The sequence below is a fragment of the Castor canadensis genome, chromosome 19 (genome assembly GCF_047511655.1).
Source record: "Castor canadensis chromosome 19, mCasCan1.hap1v2, whole genome shotgun sequence".
NCBI classification, from domain to species: Eukaryota; Metazoa; Chordata; class Mammalia; order Rodentia; family Castoridae; genus Castor; species Castor canadensis.
The window spans coordinates 7302734-7326275 of record NC_133404.1 but is presented as its reverse complement, the minus strand read 5'-3'; the positions used below and the strand labels follow the sequence as shown (position 1 = coordinate 7326275).

Genomic DNA, 23542 nt, shown 5'->3' with positions numbered 1-23542 from the left:
TAGTTTCAGTTGAACTCAAAAAGGAACTTGTGAAAAGGGAGCCTATCTGAGAACAGCAATAGATGATGAAAACAGCTGCTTGGGATCAACAACCTGGAAGAGACTGGGGAAGGCCAGCCCAATAGGACATCCATGGGAATGGAGAGTAGAGGGAGAGGCTAGAAACAACTTGGTACTATGGTAAATGTCTGAATGGAGACTCCAGGAAGTGGATAGTTTTGGGAAAACTAAGGTGATCGGAAGAAAGGGCACGGAGGAGCCTCAGAGGTGAGAAGGCAAGCAGTCCTGGGTGAATGACAACAGGATCTGCCTCTAGCTCTTGGAACTGCAGGCCAGGGCTGTTGTCCATGCCTCTCAGCTGGAACAGTCTGGCCACTCTAGTTTCAGTTTTCTCACGCTGTGAGCAGCAAGGAGCCCTGTACTGACGCATGAGTTTTGGCTAGTTTAACTGATACTTTGGGCCTCTCTCATCTTTAGGACTTGGCAGTCGGCAGAGCCAGTAAAGGGAATTGCTTCTGATAGGTAAGCAACTGGGAGGAAAAAACTTGCCCTATTAGAGTCTGCATGGTGACCACAGTATTCTCCTAACTGATCTTTCTGGTTTCTATGCTTGCTCCTCTAATCCTTTCTTCACACAGTAGACAATGCTCTGTTTTACTTTTTAACCCCCTTTCCTGTTTAAAATCCTTCAAATGGCTTCCCATCATACTTAGAGTGACACCAAATTTCTAATGTCTGTCCTTATCTCCTGGCCCTTCCTTTTCTGACTTCATCTTGTTCATCACATTCCAGAATCTACTGTCTTTGTTTCTGGAACACACCCACCTCAGAGCCTTAGCATTCTTCTCATATAGAATATGCTTCCACTGGATCTTTACATGGTTGGCCCCTTCTCAGCCTCAGTGTTATCTGCTCAGAGGGGTCTTCAGCCACAGAAGCCCCTGACCAAGTCACTCTATTTCAATCTGCTTTATTTTCTCATGACACCACTAACTAAAATTCCTATTTGTTTATTGTGACCCTCCCCACCCCATTAGACTTGGAAGCACTGGGGCCTGAACTCAGGGCTCATGCTTTCTAGGCAGGTGCTCTATCACTTGAACCACACTCCCAGCCTTCTTCACTTTAGTTATTTTTTGGATAAGGTGTCATGTTTTTGTCCAGGGCCAGCCTCAAACCACGATCCTCTTATCTATACTTCCCAATAGCTAGGATTATAGGCTTGTTGGTTGAGATGGAAGTCTCAATAACCATTTTCCTGGGCTGGCTTTGAACTGCGATCCTCCCAACTACCTCCTAAGTAGTTGGGATTACAGGCATGAGCCACCATGTCCAGCCCTATGAGAGCAGAGTAACTTACTCACCAGTGGATCCCCAATACCTTGAGAAGAGTCTGGCAAGCAGCAAATGCTCAATAGATAGTAATAAGAAAATATTTGCTGAGGAAATGGAAGGAAGTAACAGAGAGATGACCTTAGCAAGGAATGAGGGCCTTGGATGTCTCTTTCTTACCTTAAAGGAACAAGGACATGAGATATGGGTGGCCCTTCTTCCTATGTCAAGAGTAGGCCCAGGAAATGGGGCCCTGGAACAGGGCAGTGGTACACATTGCTGCATGCTGGCTCTGCCGGTAAATAGCTATTTTCTGGGATCTTGCTTTGTTGGTAGCCTGGTACTAGGGGTCTGAAGGGGAGCTGCCAGCATATTTAATTTCCTTCCCTGGGGAAATCTTTTAATTGAAAATATAAAGCATATACTAATGAACTAGAGGTAGACAAATACCAGGTAAGAGATAGAAGTAGTATGTCCCATCTCATATTTCTGAGGCAAGCATTCCTTTGAATCAGATAGGACTAGACTGGATTCTGGGAGAGAGAAGTCAGGATCTTAAAATCTGGTCAGGTGTGTGGACTTGTGAGCAGAATGGGGTAGTCAGGAGAAGAAGCCAGTGAGCTCAGGATCTGACACAGTAAATGTAAGTTCCTGTTAGAAACTGCTGGTAGGAGTTCCAGGAGGCCATGTCCATCAGTCAGTGCCTATGTCCGTCAGTGCCTTGCTATGAGCGTGGCTTCTGCCTTCATCTTAACTTGCTCTGGCTTGATTTCCTTTTTCCTACCCATTTTCTTTTATTCTTATTTCTATCTTTTTTTTCCCTAACTAAAAAAATGTATATACTTCTGTGAAATATCTTGTATCTTTCTCAAACAACGTGGGTATCGTGTGTGTGTGTGTGTGTATGTGTAAGTACATACATCTTAGGTAAGAGGCAGGAGTGACAGATATGTTAGCCCTTTGCCCTCACCTTGTCCAACCCAATAAGCGAAACATGATCAGTTTACTTTTTTTTTTTTGTGGTACTGCAGTTTGAACTCAGGGCCCACACCTTAAGCCACTTTTTTGTGATGTTTTTTTTGAGATATGGTCTCATAAACTATTTGCCCTGATTGCCCTGACAATCCTCCTGATCAGAAGCTAGGATTACAGGCATGAGCCACCAGTGCCCTACATCAGTTCACTTTTCTATGTGACCAAACAGGCTTTGCAAAGCTAAAGAACTTGTCATAGGCCACAGAACTGGGGAACCAGGAACTGATACCCCAACCTGAGCTTCTCAACACATACCACACAACAGGTTTTCCCCTTGAGATCCTGCCCCTCAGACTCTTCACACCAGCAGGAGTCCTGCTACAAATGTATCTTGGACAGAAGCTGCTGCACTAAACCTGGTGAGGGTTGTCCTTTATCTTCCCTGTCAACTGTGGGTATGGCAAGCCAGTGGGGACTGAACCTAGATTTGTCCCTGTTTCTCTGGCATGCCTAGCATGGAGTGGGCATTCAACTTCATTTACACCAGTTAAGTGGTCATCTTTCTGCCCGTGAGTCAACTAGGGCTTTCTAGCAATTGGGATGGAATTTTCAGCACTGCCTAGCCAGGAGTACAGAGATGCCGACAAGTTCCTGCTTCTGTACTCTGCTCACTTTCCACATACTTAGGATATGAATAGCCTTCCTGCTTGTCAGTCTAGAGGCGCTATGGTTTCCCTGGACAGTGTGAGCAGGACTCTAAATGCTTCCAGGGAGATAACTCACATACAGCACTTAGCCCAGGGCACATTAAAGGTGGTCAACAAATGCTACTTCCCTTAGTTGCACTTTCCTCATCCTATTCTACTCCCTTTATTGCCCAATGCTCATGGTAAGACTTCTTTCCAAGCCTTCAGACAACAAAAAAATGAGGAGTTAATAGAGACCATGCCAAGAGATAGGGTGACAGTACCAAACGAGATAGTACAGAAGAGTACAGAGACTGCAGAAGACAGATGAGAACAGGACATCGGCAACTCATTTATTCTGGGGGTAGGTTGGAATGTGGCAGGCTGTTTTCCAAATACAACCACCGCACTATTTCTGGTTTCATATACTCCTCTAGGATGCTCCCCATCAAGGAGCCAGGTTTACTTCTCCTCTCTTTGAGGCTGGGTGGGATTTCATAACTGCATAAGTGAATAGAATGCAGTGGAAGTGAGGACTCCTAAGGTGAGGTCCTAAAAGTGAGATGGCTCCCAACTGCTCTCTCACTGCCAGGAGACTCATTCTCCCAACCCAGCCACCACCATGAAGAAGCCTGAATTCACCATGCAGTGACTCCGCACGGATCCTCCCTCAGCTGACGGCAGCATCAATTGCAGGCATGTGTGAAGGAGCACTCAGATAATCCCAACCTCCAGCTCCCAAGTCTGTTGAAGCCTCAGACACTGTGGAACAAAGATATTGCATCCTCTCTGTACCTCGAGAGAATTCCTGACCAATAGGCCAGCTGTGAGAGCAACAGATGGTTACTTCATGCCTCTAAACCTTGGGGTAATTTGTTACACAGCCATAGTAACTGGAATAGGGAAGAAAAGCAAAGGAAAATAGGAAGTATGGTGAGACCAAGGGAGTTCAGGGAGAAGAGCAGGGTTAGATTAATCTGTGTGTCTCCAAGGAGCAAACAGCAATAGTACTGACAGGTAGCAGTCCACAGACAGATTTCAGGTTGGTATAAGGGGAGACTTTCTAAGCATCAAGAAATTCATTAATGACAGAACAGGCTCCTTATTAAGTAATGAGCTCCCTGTCATTGGAGATACTCAAATAGTGACTTGCAGGACTGCTGGAAAGATTCAAACCTGAATGGAAGGTCAGATAGGTGACTTTGGCAATGTGGCAGCAAATTGGATCTGGGGCATGAGGAAAAATGAGCAGAGATGATGAGGTCTGCAGTCTGATGACCAGGAGATGCATGATACCACAGTGAAAAAGAGAGACTCCAGAAGGTTTCAAAGTTTCCCTCTTTCCATCCCCTTTGTCTCTTGTCCAGACAACTGCTAATGGTCCAGCTCACTTCTACCTCCTTTCCCGTACGTTCTTCATATGATGCCGACTAATGCTCTGAAAATCTGTTGTTTTAGCAGGTCACTTCCCGGATCAAAGGCTTTTAATGACACTATTGCCACCACACCTCAGCAAATCATTTTATATACTTGACAAAGTCTTTTTACACTTATCTTATTTGAACCTAACAGCATTAAAATCACCACCACATCCATCTCAAGGTCCAGCTCAAATATGCCATTCATTACTCATATTCTTCTGCTTTGATGTCCAACTTTTTCTCAAATCTAAATGTTCTCATCTTTCCTATCTTTCAAGGCCCAGGTTAAATTTTAGCTGCTCTAGAAAACAGCCAATCCTTATAAACAGCCAAGAGTGTTCTCTCTTTCTCTGAACTCCATCAGAGTTGGAGGACGATGCTGGCAGCCAACATCTATTAAGCATTTACACGCACCATACAGTGAGCTAAGTTTTGTGTGTTACATTTTGTCTTCTTGATCATTCTCATGTACCATGGATATCTGCATATGTATCTTCTTTCTCCTACTTCCCAGCCTAGCACAGGGCCTGGCACAGAGCAAGTGCTACATAAATATTTGTTCAATGAATGAATGAATAGGCAGGCAGGCAGAATTAAAGTTTACCTTTGTTTGTGCAAATGGTTTGGAGGCATCCTTAAACACTTGAGAAGCACTCGTTTATATCCACATAATGAATGGGCTGCATTATAAATCATTCTTATCTTTTTACCGCACTGGTTTCCACACCTTGGCTAAGACATATTTTGTCAGTGTAGTTTGTGGATATGAAAATGAAAAACATAAATACACATAACAGCAAACTTCCCTTTGTGTAAAAATACTCTAGAATTCAGAAGCGTCTTCTCCATCCAATTAGAACTAGGCAGGTCTGCCAACCTTCTCTGTCTTACCATGGGTCACGGCCTCCTGGCTCTCTTGCCAGTGCTCTGCACAGGATGAGCACACTCCATGACTGCTGAGCAGGTGAAAAGTCTGAGTTGGTTGCAATTTATAATCACTCATTACTTTTCTGATCCTATTAGTTCTGCTAAGGAGTTAGCACCTGAAGGAGGCTCTCTGAGCCTCCATAATTATGGAGGTGAGGTGCTGCCCTGAGATTTAAAAACTATTCTTTTAAAACTAATAATAAAGGACAAATAAATAAGCATTTGTGAAAGTCCTTTTACACACTGCCCAGTTTTGTTCAAGTGATCAGCAATTACAGTCTGCGAGCGATTCCCATTGAATAATTCTGTAGTAATCCTGAAATAAACTCAGTCCTTTCACCAGGGGAGCACAACCTCACTTTTTACTTAAAGAAATGCAAGTTTATTGTTTAAAACCGAGTCTGGCTCAGAAGCCTCGGGCCAAAGCTTTGCTCCCCACCTTGCAGCAGGGATTACCAGCACAAATTCTGACACCCAAATTGTCTTTCAGAGCACCGAGGTAAAAATGAGAAGATTAAGGGCACAATGGGAGAGGGGGGCAAAGGGAGACCAGTTTAATCTCCATCACAAAGGCCTGGCCACCGGCAGACTGCAGAGTGTTTACTCAAAGCCGTGCTATCAATTAGTCTGCTTAATTATCTCAGGTTCTGCCAGTTCAAAAGGCAATTTCTGAAGGCCTGTAGGCCTCCTCTGTGTCTTTTATTTCTGCTAGGCACAAAAGGGCTTTGAGGACAAGCCTTCCTGGATACTCTGGCTCTGCCTAGTTTCTGTTAGCCAAAACAGGCATTATATGAATTATTGCAATAAAGTAAAAACCACAGACCTTCCTTTTAGATGTGGCTGTGACCTAGCACAGAAACTCTAATGCATGTAACAAAATGCATGGAACAGGTTACTGTGTAGCTTAGAAATGTAATTACCACGAAGAAATGGTAAGCAGTACCAAATGATCTATAAATATTAGAGGCAAACAAGTCTGAAGAGGTAGAAACAACCTCTCTGTACCCATGTGGTCTGGTGGTCAGGAAATGTAGGGAGACTGCGGAGTGAGAGGAAGAACAATTAGGGGTCATTTTTCTCACCCCTTTCGGAGGAGCAGCTTACACTGACACTGCTAGAATTTCCTAGGTAAATTACTCCAGGAAATCACCTGGACATTTTTTCTTCCTAGAATAATCTGCTTTTGTATTAAGTCCTATTAATAGAAATTTGCTAAGCAATTGAGGGTGGAGAAGGAAATTATACTTGGGGAAAAAACAGATTAAGGATTCTTAAAAATTACCAGGAGTAAATCCCTCATTTATTGAAAATCCAGTTGCACACGTACATAGAAGTAATTGTATAATCCTACTTATGTCTACATACATACCCATACATATATGGGCTTTGGTCATATTTCCTCTGTGAAAAACTGCTCACCTTCCTACTTGGGAGACTATCATCTAGTACTTAAAATGTCCAAGTCAGAAACCTGAGAGTCAGTCTGGATTTTTCCCTCCTCCCCTCTGCCCTCTGCCTTCTCTCTTCATTACATTCTACCTCCTCTCCATTTTTCTGACCTACTCAACATTTCTCACGTGGATCAAAAAGGAGCCTCTATGCTAATCCTGTCTCCAGGCAATTCTAGTCATCTCCACATTTTTCAGGAGCGCTCATTCCGTCTCCATGTGAAACACTGACTACCAACTCTGTGCTAAGCCCAGGTCTAGGTGTCTGTTTTCTTTTCACTTTTTTTTTGCCAGCACTAAGCTTAAACTCAGGGCATTCTGATTAGTGGGCACACACTCTTCCACTTGAATGAGTACTCTTTCTATAACAGAAATTTGATCCTACTTGACCAACTGGCTCTAGTCTAGCTACTGTCTTCCCCTGAGCCACCAAAGACCTAACACTCTTGGAGCTCATTTAACATAACGCCTCGTCACCTGCACACCCATGTTTATTACGGCACTACTCACAATAGTCAAGTTATGGAAACAGCCAAGATGCCCCACCACTGACGAATGGATTAAGAAAATGTGGTATCTATACACAATGGAATTTTATGCAGCCATGAAGAAGAACGAAATGTTATCATTCGCTGGTAAATGGATGGAATTGGAGAACATCATTCTGAGTGAGGTTAGCCTGGCCCAAAAGACCAAAAATCATATGTTCTCCCTCACATGCGGACATTAGATCAAGGGCAAACACAACAAGGGGATTGGACTTTGAGCACATGATAAAAGCAAGAGCACACAAGGGAGGGGTGAGGATAGGTAAGACACCTAAAAAACTAGATAGCATTTGTTGCCCTCAACGCAGAGAAACTAAAGCTGATACCTTAAAGCAACTGAGGCCAATAGGAAAAGGGGACCAGGAACTAGAGAAAAGGTGAGATCAAAAAGAATTAACCTAGAAGGTAACACCCACGCACAGGAAATCAATGTGAGTCAACTCCCTGTATAGCTATCCTTATCTCAACTAGCAAAAACCCTTGGTCCTTCCTATTATTGCTTATACACTCCAGCAAAATTAAAGATAATTTTCTGCCAGGTATCAAGGGGGTGGGGGGGAGAGGGAGGTGGCGGTGGTGGTGGGGGTGTTAGGGAGGGAGTGGGGGAAAGGGGGAGAAATGACCCAAACATTGTATGCACATATGAAAAAACAAACAAAACAAAACAAAAAAACAAACATAATGCTTTGTGTCCCGCTGTGCTCCAGCACAGGCCTGACCTGGACTGTGTCAGACTGAGCATGCTGCAGTTTTACATATCACTGTCGCTTGGCAGATCCCGAAACAAGGATATGGGCACAAGTAGATCATTTATGAGGAAGTAGCACAGATGTATTAATGAACAGCTTATTGCTGGGGACCCTCTGAAAGACTGAATAGAACATACTTCAGAACTGTCCCACTGAGGGTTAAGGAACCTGGGATATTATCCACCAATTTATTAAGGGTCACTCTGGAGGTGTCAACAACCCTGTCCTTGGGCAAACAGCCCCTTGTCCAGAGAACAACCTCAGACAGAGAAACATAGGAAGTTGCTGGAAGACACCAACAGCATCTGCTACATCCTTCTGTGCAGTGTTCTTAATTGCATTTTCCCTCCACTTGTCCTGGGTGCTTTAAGATTCAGCCTGCTGAAGCCTTTTTTGACCTAAGCAGGGAATGCTTTCCTTCCTCTTCAGTGCACATTCTCTACTTTTGCAGCTACTTTGTAATAGCTATTTGTTTACAAGTCTGATCTCACTAGCGTGGGTTCCCCAAGGGCCGTATTTGTTCCTAGCTTGGGATCTGGCACAGGGCAGATGCTCGGTTAGTCTTTAGGACAAGAGCATGACTGCACATTAACAAGAGGATCTTTGTTCTCTACATGTGCAATGGAGAGAATTTGAAAGACATGCAACACACCTCCCACATTCTGAACAGTATGAAGTCAAATGTATAGGCAGGAGCATCAAACCAAGAATCTTGAATCCTAATTCAGGTCAGTTTGGCTCAGTTGCTTTCTGTATAAAAATGACATTGTGGCTGGGCACTGGTGGCTCAGAGGACTGAGGTTCCAGGCCAGCCTGGGCAAATCGTGTGTGAGATTCTATCTCCAAAGTAACCAGAGTAAAATGGACTGTAGATGTGGTTCAAGTAGTAGAGCACCTGGTTTATAAGCACAAAGCCCCGATGAACTCAGGTTCAAACTCCAGTCCCCTCCCCTCTACTCCCCTGAAAAAAGTGAGATTGTGGCGACCTTTAGATTTCTTTCAAGTCCCACAGATTTCAAGTGACTGAATCTGTCAGCAAAAGCTGAAGATCACAAGCTATGCACAACCACATCTGGAAATGCTCATGTTTGTGATATGCATCTGGGTTCAAGAAGAGTACAGGTGACACAGAGTTGAGATGCAGAGGAATACAGAGGAACAGCCAGGACTGGAAAGGGTCTCTTGCATGAGAGGACACTGCCAGGGAGGGAAGGATTAGCTAGGCAGTTGGTGACCTCTGAGCTGGCAGGTGTCAATGCCCCACACAGAGCCCTGTACTGCTGCTAGTCTCTGTGGTAAGATACTACCTGACCCCACTTAGTAGTGGGCCTACAAATATCACTCCCAGAGTTCTCTTCTGCCCTGAGGAAGGTGGGCTTTGTCCACATTTCCAGAAGGGAAGAGACTAATTTGGAACACTGAATACAGGTCATGCTTGGCTTCCTTGACATCTCAAGCAGTTTTAATCTCCCTGGAAATGTGATTTGTGGCGAGGGATTAGGTAAGAGTAAGGAAGAGTAGGTGGGCTTAGGGATCGTATGCATAGCAGACTAAAAATGTCGATGACGTTCACTTTCGAAGATAAATTCCTCCTCATAAAATACCCTGCACGTAGTCACTGGATACAGATGGATATTTCTTTTTTTTTATTGTTTTATTATTCATATGTACATACAAGGCTTGGGTCATTTCTCCCCCCTGTCCCCACCCCCTCCCTTACCACCCACTCCACCCCCACCCCCACAATACCCAGCACAAACTATTTTGCCCTTATTTCTAATTTTGTTGTAGAGAGAGTATAAGCAATAATAGGAAGGAACAAGGGTTTCTGCTGGTTGAGATAAGGATAGCTATACAGGGCATTGACTCACATTGATTTCCTGTGCATGTGTGTTACCTTCTAGGTTAATTCTTTTTGATCTAACCTTTTCTCTAGTTCCTGGTCCCCTTTTCCTATTGGCCTCAGTTGCTTTTAAGGTATCTGCTTTAGTTTCTCTGCGTTAAGGGCAACAAATGCTAGCTAATTTTTTAGGTGTCTTACCTATCCTCACCCCTCCTTTGTGTGCTCTCACTTTTATCATGTGCTCAAAGTCCAATCAATCCTCTTGTTGTGTTTTGGATATTTCTTTAAGAAGGTAGATTTTATAAGTTTCAAATATTAGTTTTCTTCCTGACAAACCCTTAAAATGCATAATGCATAACGACAGAAAATTCATGGTACAAATAAATGCTATTTAGAATTTAATGGTAAGGAAATTATTTACTGAACACCTTCACTATGCTTGAGGAATATGTCATGCACCTATCAGAAATACTGAGTCACAGTTTTAAGTGATTCTTACAGTAATTTGCAATCCTCTCTGGAGAGAATAAAGAATACTCAGAGTTTGCCCTGTCCTTTCTAGAGAAGTACTGTTTTGAGGACAGTGTACAGGGTTGGGACTGGGTGGGGAAGTATAAACAGACCATCAGGACAGCAGTAGTCCCTGGCATTCTGGCTTTAACCATGCCCATGGGTTATGGTGACTTCAGAGATCTGCTGTTGTAGGATGGCTCCCTTCCTTTCTTCAGGGAGATATTCCGGAAAAAGGAACAGAAGGGAAAATGAAGAAATCTAGAGACTGTGGTGGAAAGCAGGTGAGTGACAAACACAACCACCAGGACAGGTGCTGTGTTGTGCTGAGGGCCTCGTGTGATTTGGTTGAGGCTTTGTCACTGACTCATGGAAAATCACCTGACTCTCCAGATCTCAGTGGAAGAGGGGCTGGATGAACTCTTAAGTCTCTTGATAGTCAAGTTTATGACATCAATAAGAAAACCAGATTTTGGCAGGAGCATGTGGTCACCCCAACATGAAAAATGTCTCAATATGGAAAACCAATGACAAAGAAGAAAGGGAGTCAAGTGAGTAGCTGCACCCCACTGAAATGACCAAAGATGGAAAAAATTCAAGAGATGCTCCGAAAGTTGAGTCCTACCTTCCAGTGACAGCAAAGCACAGCGTACACATCCCATGCAAGAGTCCTGCGGCATGCTGCAGAAAAGTGGCCATCTTGGGATTCTCGTCCACTGGGCCTTGCACCGACAGGAAGCAGGCATGCAGCGTGTCGATCAGACCCATGTTCACCACATAGCTGGGGGTGGGAGAGAGAAAGGAATACCATCAGTCTGCCACACAGGCCAGCGACATCTTCATCTTCATGACAGCTCTTACAGTACACAGGCATGGGGCCATCCAACAGGCAGAGGGCACAGGTTTGAATGAAGCATCCTAAGTACCCATTTCCTTAGATTTGGTCATGAATAAGTCACTATGTCTATATTTTTTCCCTCTCTTCTCTCTTTTGGTTATTCTAGTGTTATCTTTCAAAAAAAAACAAAGCTGGGTGTTGGTGGCTCATGCCTGTAATCCTAGCAATTTAGGAGGAAGAGATCAGGAGGATTGTGGATTAAAGCCAGCCCAAGCAAATAGGTCAGTGAGATCCTATCTTGAAAAAACCCTTCACCAGAATAGGGCGGGTGGAGTGGCTCAAGGTGAAGGCCCTGAGTTCAAACCCCAGTACCGCAAAAAAAAAAAGAAAAGAAAAGGAAAACACCATTATCAATCATTCTTCCTGGGCTAAAGAGCTTGACAATAGGTGAAATAATCTATAATGACCTCTGCACTCTCAAGAATAGTACATTTTCAAGTACCAGGTAGCCAAATTCATAATAATGCAGGGGTTTAGAAGACACAATGATGCTACCCAGACACCCTCATTCCAACTTAAACTCTATTGCCAACTGTAGATTCTCCAGTTTTAAAGCCCAATTATCATTAAAAGTACAACAAATGAGAATTTTACCTGCAAAAGGAAAAAAAAAAAAAAGAACTGACAAAAAATAATCTTAATCACCTTAATCTAATTGTGAGGAAAACCCAGACAAACCCAAACTAAGCACATTCCACAAAACTAACTGGCTAGTGCTCTTCCAAAATGTCAGTATCATGAGAAACAGAGACAGAATGAAAGCTGTTTCAAATTAAAGAAGGTTAAAAAGATCTAGCAAGTACATCCTGTACAAATAGGACTGCAAACAAGGAAAAGAATCTATGGAGGACACAACTTCAGCAATTGGTAAGATGGGATATTGACTAGAGATTATTTTTCCCATACTGAGTTTCCTGAATTTAACACTACACTGTGATGATGGAGGGGAAGAGACTGGATCTAGATGCCAGGGCCTGACTTATTTCACTCAACATTATGATCTCCATTTCCATCCAGTTTTGCACGTAATAGGATCTCACGCTTTGTGACTATTACAGTGTTCCGTAATGTTGCACAGCACACTGTCATTACCCATTCATCAGTTGGTGGGCCTTGCACTGTTTCCCTCTCTTGCTGCTGTGCGCACTGCTGCAATGTTCACAGAGGTGCTAATGTCTCTAGGACATATTCGCTTCATTCCCTGGTTTATATACCAAGTAGTGGCCTGCTGGATCATGTGGTAGCTTTATTTTTAATTTTTTGAGGAACCTCTATACTGTTTTCCATACTGGCTGTACTAATTTATATCCCCACCAACACTGTTGTCCTTGTCAGCATGTATCTTCTGTCTTTTGGGTAACAGCTGTTCTAATGGAAGTAATGTGGTATCTTGTGTGTGTTATTTGCATTTCTCTGATGATTAATGATTTTGAGCATTTTTTCCTGTACCTGCTGTCATGTTTGTCTGCTTTTAAGGAATGTCTATTTGGGTGTACTGTCCATTTTAAAATGTGCTATTATGTCTGCACTCCTTATAACTTCGAGTATCAACCCCTTGTCAGATGTACAGTTTCCAAATATTTTTTCCATTCTTTTTTTTGACACAGGGTACTGTGTAGTCCAGATTGGACTTTCACTCACTATTTAGCTGAGGCTGACTTTAAACTCATGATCCTCCTGCCTCAGTCTCCTGGGATTATAGTGTACACCACCATCCCTGGCTTCACCTCTTCTGTAGGCTGTCCCTTCATTTGGCTACCTGTGCTGTGTGAATGGAATCCCATTTGCCTATTTTGCTTTGTTGCATGTGTTTTTGGAATGTTGTTCAAATAGTCCTTCATCCATTCCAGTTCCTGAAGCATTTCTTCTAGAGCTTTCAGGTCTTAAACATGTAAGTCTTTATGTATTTTGAGTTGAGTTTTGCACATGTTGAGAGAGGGGTCTAGCTTCATCCTTCTATATGTGAACATCCAGTTTTCCCAGTACTATTTGTTGAAGAGACTGCCCTTCACCAATGCATGCTCTGAGCACCTCTGTGAAGATCAGCTGGCTGCAGATGCCTAAATTTACTTCTAGACTCTCTTCTGTTGCATTGATCCATGTGTCTGCTTTTATGCTAACACCATGCTGCTCTGACCACTACACCTTTGTAGTATATTTTGAAGTCAGGTGGACAAATTCCTCCTGCTTTGTTCTTTTGGTTTAAGACTGCTTTGACTATTTTGTCTTGTTCTTGTTTTTTTTTTTTTTTTTTTGAGCAGTTCTCTATGAATTTTAGGATTATGCTTTCTAGTTCTTTTGAAGTATGTCATTGGTATATTGATAGGAAATGCTAGTTCCAAATCTTGACCTGCCCAGGTACACAAGCCATTTCACTGCCCTCTTTTGCTTACATTATTTCAAGTTAGGTTTCTAAAATTATCCTAATCATAGAAAGCAGGAAAATATTTTTCCTGACTATAAAAGTAAAACAGAGCTGGGTACCTGTGGCTCATTCCTGTAAAACTAGCTACTCATGAGGCAGAGATCAGGAGGATCTTGGTTCGAAGGCAGCTCAGGCAAATAGTTTGCAAGACTCTATTTTGAAAAAACCCATCACAAAAAAAGGGGCTGGTGGAGTGGCTCAGGGTGTAGGCCCTGAGTTCAAATCCCAGTACCACAAAAAAAGTAAAATAAGCTCATTGCAGAAATTTACTTGTAAGGAAAAGCAGAAGTAGAAAAAGTTGGTCAGAATTTCATCTTTTAAAGACAGCCACAGTTCAACAAGCTCCTGTCAAGTTCTCTTTTTGATTATTTCCCCACATGATTGAAAATACTGAAGTTTATTCAACCATGTAAGGCCCCTTCAATGTCATGCAAATATCTCCATAAACATTGTATTTCATATCTTTAAAGTTTATTATTAAAAAATTGAAAAAGTTTAACATAAACCAAATATAGAGGAGGATAACAAGACCCCAAGCATTCATCACCAGCTTGACCACCATCGCTTCATGGTATGCTCACCCACTCACAACACTTACGCACATATCTGTGTAAATCCAAGACATTGCACTGTAACATCAGCAAATGCTTCAGTGTCTCTAGAGAATCCGATCTTTCAGGAGTGAAAGCCAGGAGTGGTGGCTCACACCTATAATCCCAGCTGCCAGGAGTGTGAGATCAGAAGGATCACAGTTTGAGGCCAGCCCAGAGAAACAGTTTGTGAGACCCTATCTCCAAAATAACCAGAGCAAAATGGACAGGAAGCATGGCTCGATCAGTAGTGTGCCTGCTTTGCAAGCCTTGAGTTCAAACCCCAGTTCCACAAAAAATCCAAACTACAATACCATTGTTACATCTGAAAAACCACATTAATTCCTTAATATCATCAAATAACTAGTCTGCAAATTTCCAAATATATTATAAATGTCTTAACATTTTAAGTAGTCTCTTAAGAAATGAGGATCAAAGAGAAAACCACACGTTGTGACTGGGCAATGTGTTAGCTCTCGTTTAGTCTGTAGCTCCTTTCCCTCTTGCTTTCTCTTCTCAATCTCTTTTGCAAACTTATTTGTTTATGAAGCCGGGTTGTTTATTCTAGACACTTTGCCACAAATTCAAATTTGCTGATTATATTTCTGTAGTGTCATATGATCTGTTTTTTGAACTATGTATTTCTTATAAAACGATCTAGACTCTAGAGGTTTTACATTTTTGGGGGATGGGTACTGGAGATTAAACTCAGACCCTCACACTTTCTAGGCAGGGGCCCTAACACTTGAGCCACACCGCCAGCCCTTTTGTGCTTTAGGAGGTATGGTCTCACATTTTTGCCTAGGGTTGGCCTTGGACTGCAATCCTTCCGAGTAACTGGGATTATAGGCATGAACCACCACACCTACCTTATTGATTGAATGGGGGTCTCACTAACTTTTTTCCCAGGCTGGCCTCAAACTATGATCCTCCTGACCTCTGCCTCCTGAGTAGCTGGGATTATAGGTGTGAGTCACCACACCTGGCCCTAAACATCATTTTAATGGTTAAATAATATTCTACTTGATATGGAGAACTACGTGACATTCTAAAAATTTTGAATAATTTATAGTCCCAAAGCAGGGTCTGATAAAATAAAAAACCCAGTGTGGGTCTGGAATTTTAAACAGGAATTTGGAGACTAATAGTGACCACACAAAGCCTCAAAACCACCCCAATGTCAAGATGAAAACAGCTTAAATGGGTTTCTTGTACTGGCTTGGAAGTAGCCAGAAAGAAAAAAGGACCCCAAAATGAGTGAAGAGATGAGAAAAACCAGAAAAAACAGGCCAAATCAAAATACCGACTGCTGAGTGGGTGCTTATTCCTGAGTGTGATCTTATTTGGTTACTGGGGTCATCGATGGAGCCTACTAAGAAGCCAGACTAATATTTTTTAACTGTTTGGACCATGGATAGCTGCAGGTGCAGTCTTTAGATGAACAGCTAACAACATGCTTAAACCAAGTGGCTCTAAAAGTCCAGTGCACAGAAATTTACTTTGCCACCTGCAGTTTTACGGGAAGAATGTGGAGTCTTCTTGTGGCTATTGGTATCAAGGACAACATATTTTTGCATTGCAACTGTTAGGCTGAAATTAGAACACTGAGATGTGACCACATGCAGGGACATGTGTCCGTGGAGAGAACCTCCTGGTCTTCTTGGAACATGTCACTGTGAATGCCTTGGCCATTTGAGAGTTACAACGAGCCCCTCTGCAGCTTTCTGCCACTGCAATTTACAAACTGGAAGGAGAAATTGGGATATCTATTGATCTCTAGATATGTGAATATATTTAAACAGTTATTGCTTCTTTTCTGTCTACCCTGTCTAGGTTTCTACTCTTACCCTTTTTGAGTTACTGCTTACCAGGGTTCTGTCCTTGAACTTGGGTTAGTAAACTCATGCAGTTCCCTGGTTTCAACTACCTTACTATGCTAGTAACTCCCAACTCTACTTCTTTTCTGATCTTTTAGTTTCAGTATTTCCTCTTAGGGGTCCCAAGGGACTACTACCTTAGCATGTTCAGACAAAATTTCATTATCTCTTCTGCAATCTTCTCCTGTTCATATTCTTGTCTAGATAAATGTCACCTGATCTCATAGTGGTACAAGCAATTTGGGTTTGCTACTGGTAGTCATGTATTCATCTCTTCAATTATTTCTAAGGATGTCAGAAGCTATGCTAACCTTAAGGGCCTTTTAAAGTAGACACTGACACATAACTTCTATACCATAATCTTGCTCACTTCCACTCCAGTTGTTCCTGCTGTGGCTTGGTTCAGTTCAGGTCTTATAAAGGTAGTTACTATGTAATATTAGGAAAGTAGCCTGCTCTGTCTGAGTCTCCGCCTCCTTACCCGTGAGCCAGGGATAACAATACCTGTCACACACGGTGAGCATGGTCCCTTGGTATATTGATAGTTCATAGCTTTCTTCCCTATAGAAGTTTTATTCTTTGTATTTTCTCTGTTTCTGACCTGGACAGACCAATTATTCAGCATTATAATTCTGTCATCTGCCCTCCACACCTATTTATCTTCTTGCTAATCACATTGATGATAATCTTTGTCCTTTCTCACTGCTATTTTTGTGATTTTTTTTAACAATAAGTTGCTTGCAATTGAGATATAAGTTATAAATGTACATATTTTAAGTATTTGGTGTGACAAGTTTTGAAAACTATATAAAGTCAGGTAATTGTCAATCAAAACAGGATGCAGTACACATTCTTATATCACAGAAAGTTCTCTCATTTCTGTTCTATTCCCTCCTACTTCTGTATACACAAAATCACTCAGAATGTTTCTTCTGTGTCTGTATCCTGCTAAGCACAATGTTTTAGAGAGTTGTTTGTGTTGGTGTGTGACAGTGATTCCCTCCTTTTTGCTATTGTTTAGTATTCCACTGTATGACTATAGCACCAGTTTACGCCTTGTCTTGTTGATGGATGTATGTGTTATTTAAAGGTTTTGATTATTATAAATAAGACTGCTACAAAAATTCATAGGCAAGTCCTTGTGTGGACATGTGTTTTCATTTCTATTTGGTAAATACCTAGACATGTAATTGTGGAGTCAGAAGACAGATATATTTAACTTTACAAATTACTATCAGGTCTCCAAAGCAGTGTCACCCTTTTGTACTCCCAGGAGCCAAGAACCATGGGCTCCAGCTGTTCCACATCCACATCCTTGCCAACACTTGGCATTATCCTTTTTTTCAGTTACTTTACTGATTTTGAAATAGTATCATACTGTTTTTTTTTTTTTTTGGAGGTGCTGGGGGTTTGAATTCAGGGCTGCATGCTTGCTAGGCAGGTACCTACCACTTGAGCCACTCTGCCAGCCCTGTCATTTTGTTTTGCATTTCCTGACAATTAAAAACATTGAACACCTTTCCATGTGTTCGTTGGCTATTTACATATCTACTTTTGTGAAGCATTTGTATCCAAAGAAATCTTTCCCTAATCCATACGTGCAAAGATATACTCCTGTATTTCTGCCAGAAGTCTTATAGTTAAGGCTTTTGCGTTTAGATCTATGATGCACCTCAAATGAATTTTGACTAAAGTGAGAAATTAACTTTCTTCCATGTCAATATCTAGTTGTTTCAGCATAATCACAAAGCTTTCTTTTCCCCATTGAACTAAATTGATCCCTTGATCAAAAATCAATTGATGAAGCTGAGTGCAGTGGGACTTGCCTAAGGTCCCAGACACTCTGCAGGCTGAGGTGTTGGGGGGGACTGCAAATTTGAGGCCATCTTGGGCAGCAACCAGACCCTGTTTCAAAAATATAAAAACTAAAAAACAATTGCCAGTGGCTAGGCAAGGCGGAAAGTATGAGTAGGTGGAGCACCGTGGACTTGTATGATAATGATGGATCCATGTAATTACATATATGCAATTATTTAAGTTCTCAAAAGTCTATAGACTGTACATGAAGAGTGAACCCTAATGTAAACTATTGACTCTGAAATGGTCATGACATCAGTGCAGGTTCACTGAGTGCAACAAATGCAAAACTCTGATGCCATACACTGATGAGGGAGGCTATGTGTGTTTTGGAGCCAGAGGTTTATGAGAATTCTATTTTTCACTCAATTTTCTTGTGAACTTTAAAAATTGCTTGAAAAAATAAAATCTCTCTTAAAAAAGAATCAGACAAAAAAAATCAGTGATAATGTATATGGGGTCTATTTCTGGGTTCTCAACTTTTTTTGACCTACTGGGTCTATCCTTACTCCAATACTATACTGTCTTAACTATTATAATTCTGTAGTAGGTCTCAAAATCAGGTAAGTTCTCTGACTTTATTATTCTTTTTCAAGATTGTTTTGGATGCTCTAGACCTTTGGCATTTACATATACATTTTAGAACTGACCTGTAAGTTTCTTTCGACTGGGGATTCTGATTAGGACTGCATTAAATCTATAAATCAATATGAGGAAAAACAGTATTTTAATAATATTGAATCTTCTAACCCACAGATATGATACATATCTCTATTTACTAGGTCTTTAATTTCAGCAATACTTTGTAGAGGTGTTGCATCTCTTTCATCAGGTTTACTTGGAGGTATTTGATATTTTCAGATGTTTTTGTAAATGACATTTAAAAAATTTCAATTTCTAACTATTTGTTGGTATGCATAGCAATAAAACTGATTTTTGTATAACTTGTATATTACAACCTTGCTAAAACCTTTAGTTCTCCTATTTTTTTTTCTTGGTAGATTACAGCATTTTCTACATATGCAATTACGACACTGCAAGTAACAACAGTTTTATTTTTTCCTTTACAAACTTTATGCCTTTTATTCTTTTTTCCCTTCCTTATTAAGCTAGCAAAAACTTGGTATAATGCTGAATACAAGTGGTAAGAATGAAACTTACAGGAAAAGCACTTGATGTTTTATCATTACGAATGATTTAACTTTAGGTTTTCACCATCATTTACAGATTTGTGGTGAGTTTTAAAAAGATAATTATTCTTCTGCAGGTCTTTCTAAACCCATCCCTATCCTCGGTCTGTAGAAGCCAGCAAAGCCCAGGACTGCTGATACCAGAGCAAATTAGTGTTTTATCAGCAAGAAGGTAGGGAATGGCTTTTGTCAGGTAAACAACAGATCTATTAGTTACTAATTCTGCATTTTACTCATGAATCTAATTTCCCCCTCCAAAATGAATTGATTCTTTAAAGAATATTTTTGGAAGATGGAGGATTGCTGGTAGGTACCACTTTCTCTTTTCTCCACAAACATGACATAAACATGCAGTACATGACTACAAGGAGAGGTGGCAAATAAGTATGCTAAAAAAGAGGGTGTCGGTATAAGGAGAGGTACTAGCTAGACATACTATTTATACTCTAACTAAACTGCTAAAACTACAAATCCATGAGCATGTGAGGGCGTGGGCCTGGACCTGTTCCATCACATGCCCTTTTCAACCTTCGTTTTTTTTTTTTTTCCTTGTCTGGATATGAATTGCCTCCAATAAGAGCCACTCATGGGGGCCACCCTTGAAACAAAACAACTTCATGGAGGGCTAGAGCTAAAAGAAGATCAGCAAGCCTTGTCTGGGTCACCAGACAGAAGCCAACCAGTATCTGTGAATTACCACGCTGCCCAGAAAGACTGGCACAGAAACCAACCAGATGGGCAATGTGGTCTCAGTCTTGAGGGTCACTTCACAGGCTAGTTCAGCATGTGGAAGCAAAAATATCAGACCCCTGAGAAAACTTTTGGCTAAGTGTGTGTGGTGTGTATGTAGGCAAGTAAAAGCTCTCAGACCAGGCTGTAGACTGGCAGGGGAGGAGGTGCACTGCTTAGCCCTGTGTCTCTATCCAAAGGAAGGGCAGGAAGCAAGTAGGCTAACTGGCTAGAGTTCAACATCTGGGTCTCTATCCCAAGACAAGAAGGGTGACACAGTGAGCAGGCCAGCTAGATAGAGCCCTTAACCATGCCCAATCCTGCAGTGTATGCATATACACAAGTGACAGGAGTTATCTGCCCACCCACCCACAACTGCTACCTCACAAGTCTGGAACTGCTCCACCTACTTCAGCAGCTCCTTTAACCTAAGAGCTGCACTATTTGCCTTACACCCCGGCAGTATGGGTGTAGATAATGCTGCCAATAGTATTCTGTTTCATAAAATGTCTGATTTGGTATTGAGTTGGTGAATTCGTTGTTGCTGAGTTATATCTTCAGGCCAGTGGGCAGAAATGACACATCAACCTAATCCGTTCTGTCAGAACACAGAAAATAATTAGAAGGAAAGACCTTTAGGTGGCTAAATCCCCCAACCAACTGGATACAGATGACCAAATCTCAAAATAGAGGCACAAGAAACATGAAAAAGGAAGGGAATATGACTACTCAACAATCACACAACAAAGGATCTCACTAATAGCAAAGGGTGTGGAATCTCAATTTCTGGGCTCAAAAAAATGACAAGAACTGTTAATGAGATGAAAGAAAGCATGCAGAGACAACTTGATGAACTCAAAGAGAATATGAATAAACAGCTAGATGAGTTCAATGATAATACAAAGAAACAAACTCAAAGATACAAACAGATGAATGAACTGAAGGAGTATACAAACACACACCTCAATGGAATTAGGAATACAATACAAGACTTGAAAGGGGAATCAAAGATATAGAAAGCCTGAAAAAACTGAAGCTTTGGAAATGAAAAGCTCTTTAAGTGAAATAAAAAAATTCAGTTGAAAGCCTCTCCATCAGACTGAAACATGTAGAAGACAATATAATATAGGTGCTTAAAGACAAAGCAGATAAAAAAGAAATATCCCATGACTATACAGAAAAATAATGAAGCAACAGGAATAGATAACGCAAGGACCCTGCAACTCCATTGAAAGTCCAAACCTATGAATTGTGGGCATTGGAGGAGAAGAGGAGAAAACTAAAGGCATAGGAAACATATTCAACAGAATAACAGCAGAACACTTCCCAAATCTTGAGAAAGAAATGCCCATCCAGGTATAAGAAGCATCTAGTACTCCAAACCAATGTGACCAAAATAGAATGTCTCCACTTTATATTATAGTTAAAACATTAAGTACAGAGAACAAGGAAAGAATATTTAAATCTGCAAGGGAGAAACATCAAGTCACCTATTAAGGTAAACCCATCAGAATAACAGATTTCTTAACAGAAACCTTAAAAAACAAGGAAGGCATGAAATGAAGTATTTTAAATGTTGAAAGAAAATAACTGTAAACCTAGATTACTTTACCCAGCAAACTTATCATTCATAATTGAAGAAGAAATAAAAACCTTCCATGATAAACAAAAACTAAACCAATTTATGAGCACTAAACCAGTACTCCATAAGATACTCAAAGGAATCCAACACGCAGCAGATGAACATAAACATAGCCATGAAATAATGGGAAGACAATATCACCCAGTGAGTACAGAAACAAATGACGAATAGGAAAGAATCAAACACACACATGCATCAAAATGGCAGGAATTACCACATACCTTTCAATATTAACACTGAATGTTAAATGTCTCAATTCCCCAATCAAAAGACATAGAATGGCAAAATGAGTTAAAAAGCAAAAGTCAATGATGTGTTGCCTACAAGAAACACATCTCACAAAACAAACATTGGCTTATGGTGAAAGAGTAGAAAAAAGATTTTCCAAGCAAATGGACCCTGAAAATAGGAAGAAATAACTATTCTTATACCTGATAAAGTAGACTTCAAAATTACTCAGAAGAGACAAAGATCACCTCAGTTTTTGATGGGACTGGGGCTTGAACTCAGGGCTCCCTTCATTCTACCTCTTGAGCCATACCTTCAGTACATTTTGTTCTAGTTTTTTGTTGGAGATGGGAATCTCCTGAACTATTTGCCTGGGCTGGCCTTGAACTGTGATCCTTCTGGTCTCAGCCTCCCAAATAGCTAGGATTACAGATGTGAGCCATCAGTGCTCACCAGTTAGGTCACTTCATATTAATAAAAGGAACAATAATAACAATTGTTAACAAACAAGGGCCTAAAGTAGGTGCAACCAATTACATGAAAGAAACACTACTGGACTTAAAAAGTACAGATAGACTCCAACACAATGATAGTGGGAGATTTTAATACCCCACCATAGATGGGTCAGACAGACAAAGAATAAACAAAGGACCTCACAAATAACATTATAGACCAAATGGACTTAACAGATCTCTATAAAGTATTTCATCTAACAGCAGCACCATACACATTCTTCTCAAGCATCCCATGAAACATTTTTCAAAATAGATATATTTTAGGACAGAAAACAAGTCTTACCAAATATAAGAAAGTTGAAATAACTCCCTTTATTTTACCAGACCATAGTGAAATAAAACTAGAACTCAACGACAAAACAAACTACAGGAAATACTCAAATATAGGGAGAGTGAACAATGCATTGTTGAATGACCAGTGGGTCATTGAGGAAACAAGGTGTGTGTGTGTGTGTGTGTGTGTGTGTGTGTGTGTGTGTGTGTGAAATCAAAAAGTTTCTAAACTCTAATAAAAATGAAAACACAACCTACCAGAACCTATGTGACACAGGAAAGACAGGGCAAAGGGGAAAGTTTATAGCTATGAGTGCACACATTGCAAAAAAACCAGTGAGATCTCAAATAAATAACTGATGATGCATTTCAAGCTACTAGAAAAACATTACCAAGCTAAATCCAAAACTGGCAGGCAGAAAGAAATGATAAAAATTAGGGCAGGAATTAATGAAATACAGACCAAAAACCTATACAAAGAATCAATGAAACAGAAAGTTGGCTCTTTGAAAAGATAAATAAGATTAATAAGCCCCTAGTCAATCTGAGAAAGAGGGAAAAGACCCAAATTAATAAAATTGGAGATGAAAATGGGTATATCACAACAAATATAAATGATATCCAAAGAATCAAGAAGGAATACTTCGGAAACCTATATTCAAATAGACTGGAAAATCTAGAATTGAAAAATTTCTACGTATCTGACCAACCAGAATTGAACTAAGAGGATATAAACCACCAAATATATCTATAACAAGCAATGAGACTGAGATAGTAAGAGTATCCTAAGAAAGAAAGCCCAAGACCTAACGGATTCAATGCTGAATTCTATCAGACCTTTAAAGAACTAATAAGACTCCTCAAACGTTTCCATCAAAC

General features: G+C 40.9%; 1 protein-coding gene across 6 annotated transcripts in view; it reads right to left on the bottom strand.

Moving 5' to 3' along the window:
• The window catches only part of Scaper (S-phase cyclin A associated protein in the ER), a 477645-nt gene that overhangs the window by 37125 nt on the left and 416978 nt on the right, over window positions 1-23542 (bottom strand). For all 6 annotated transcript variants that reach the window (XM_074061919.1, XM_074061920.1, XM_074061921.1 and 3 more), the window contains one exon: window positions 11065-11220. In XM_074061919.1, coding sequence (XP_073918020.1) covers window positions 11065-11220 — 156 coding nt within the window. The remainder of the gene's footprint in view (window positions 1-11064; window positions 11221-23542) is intronic.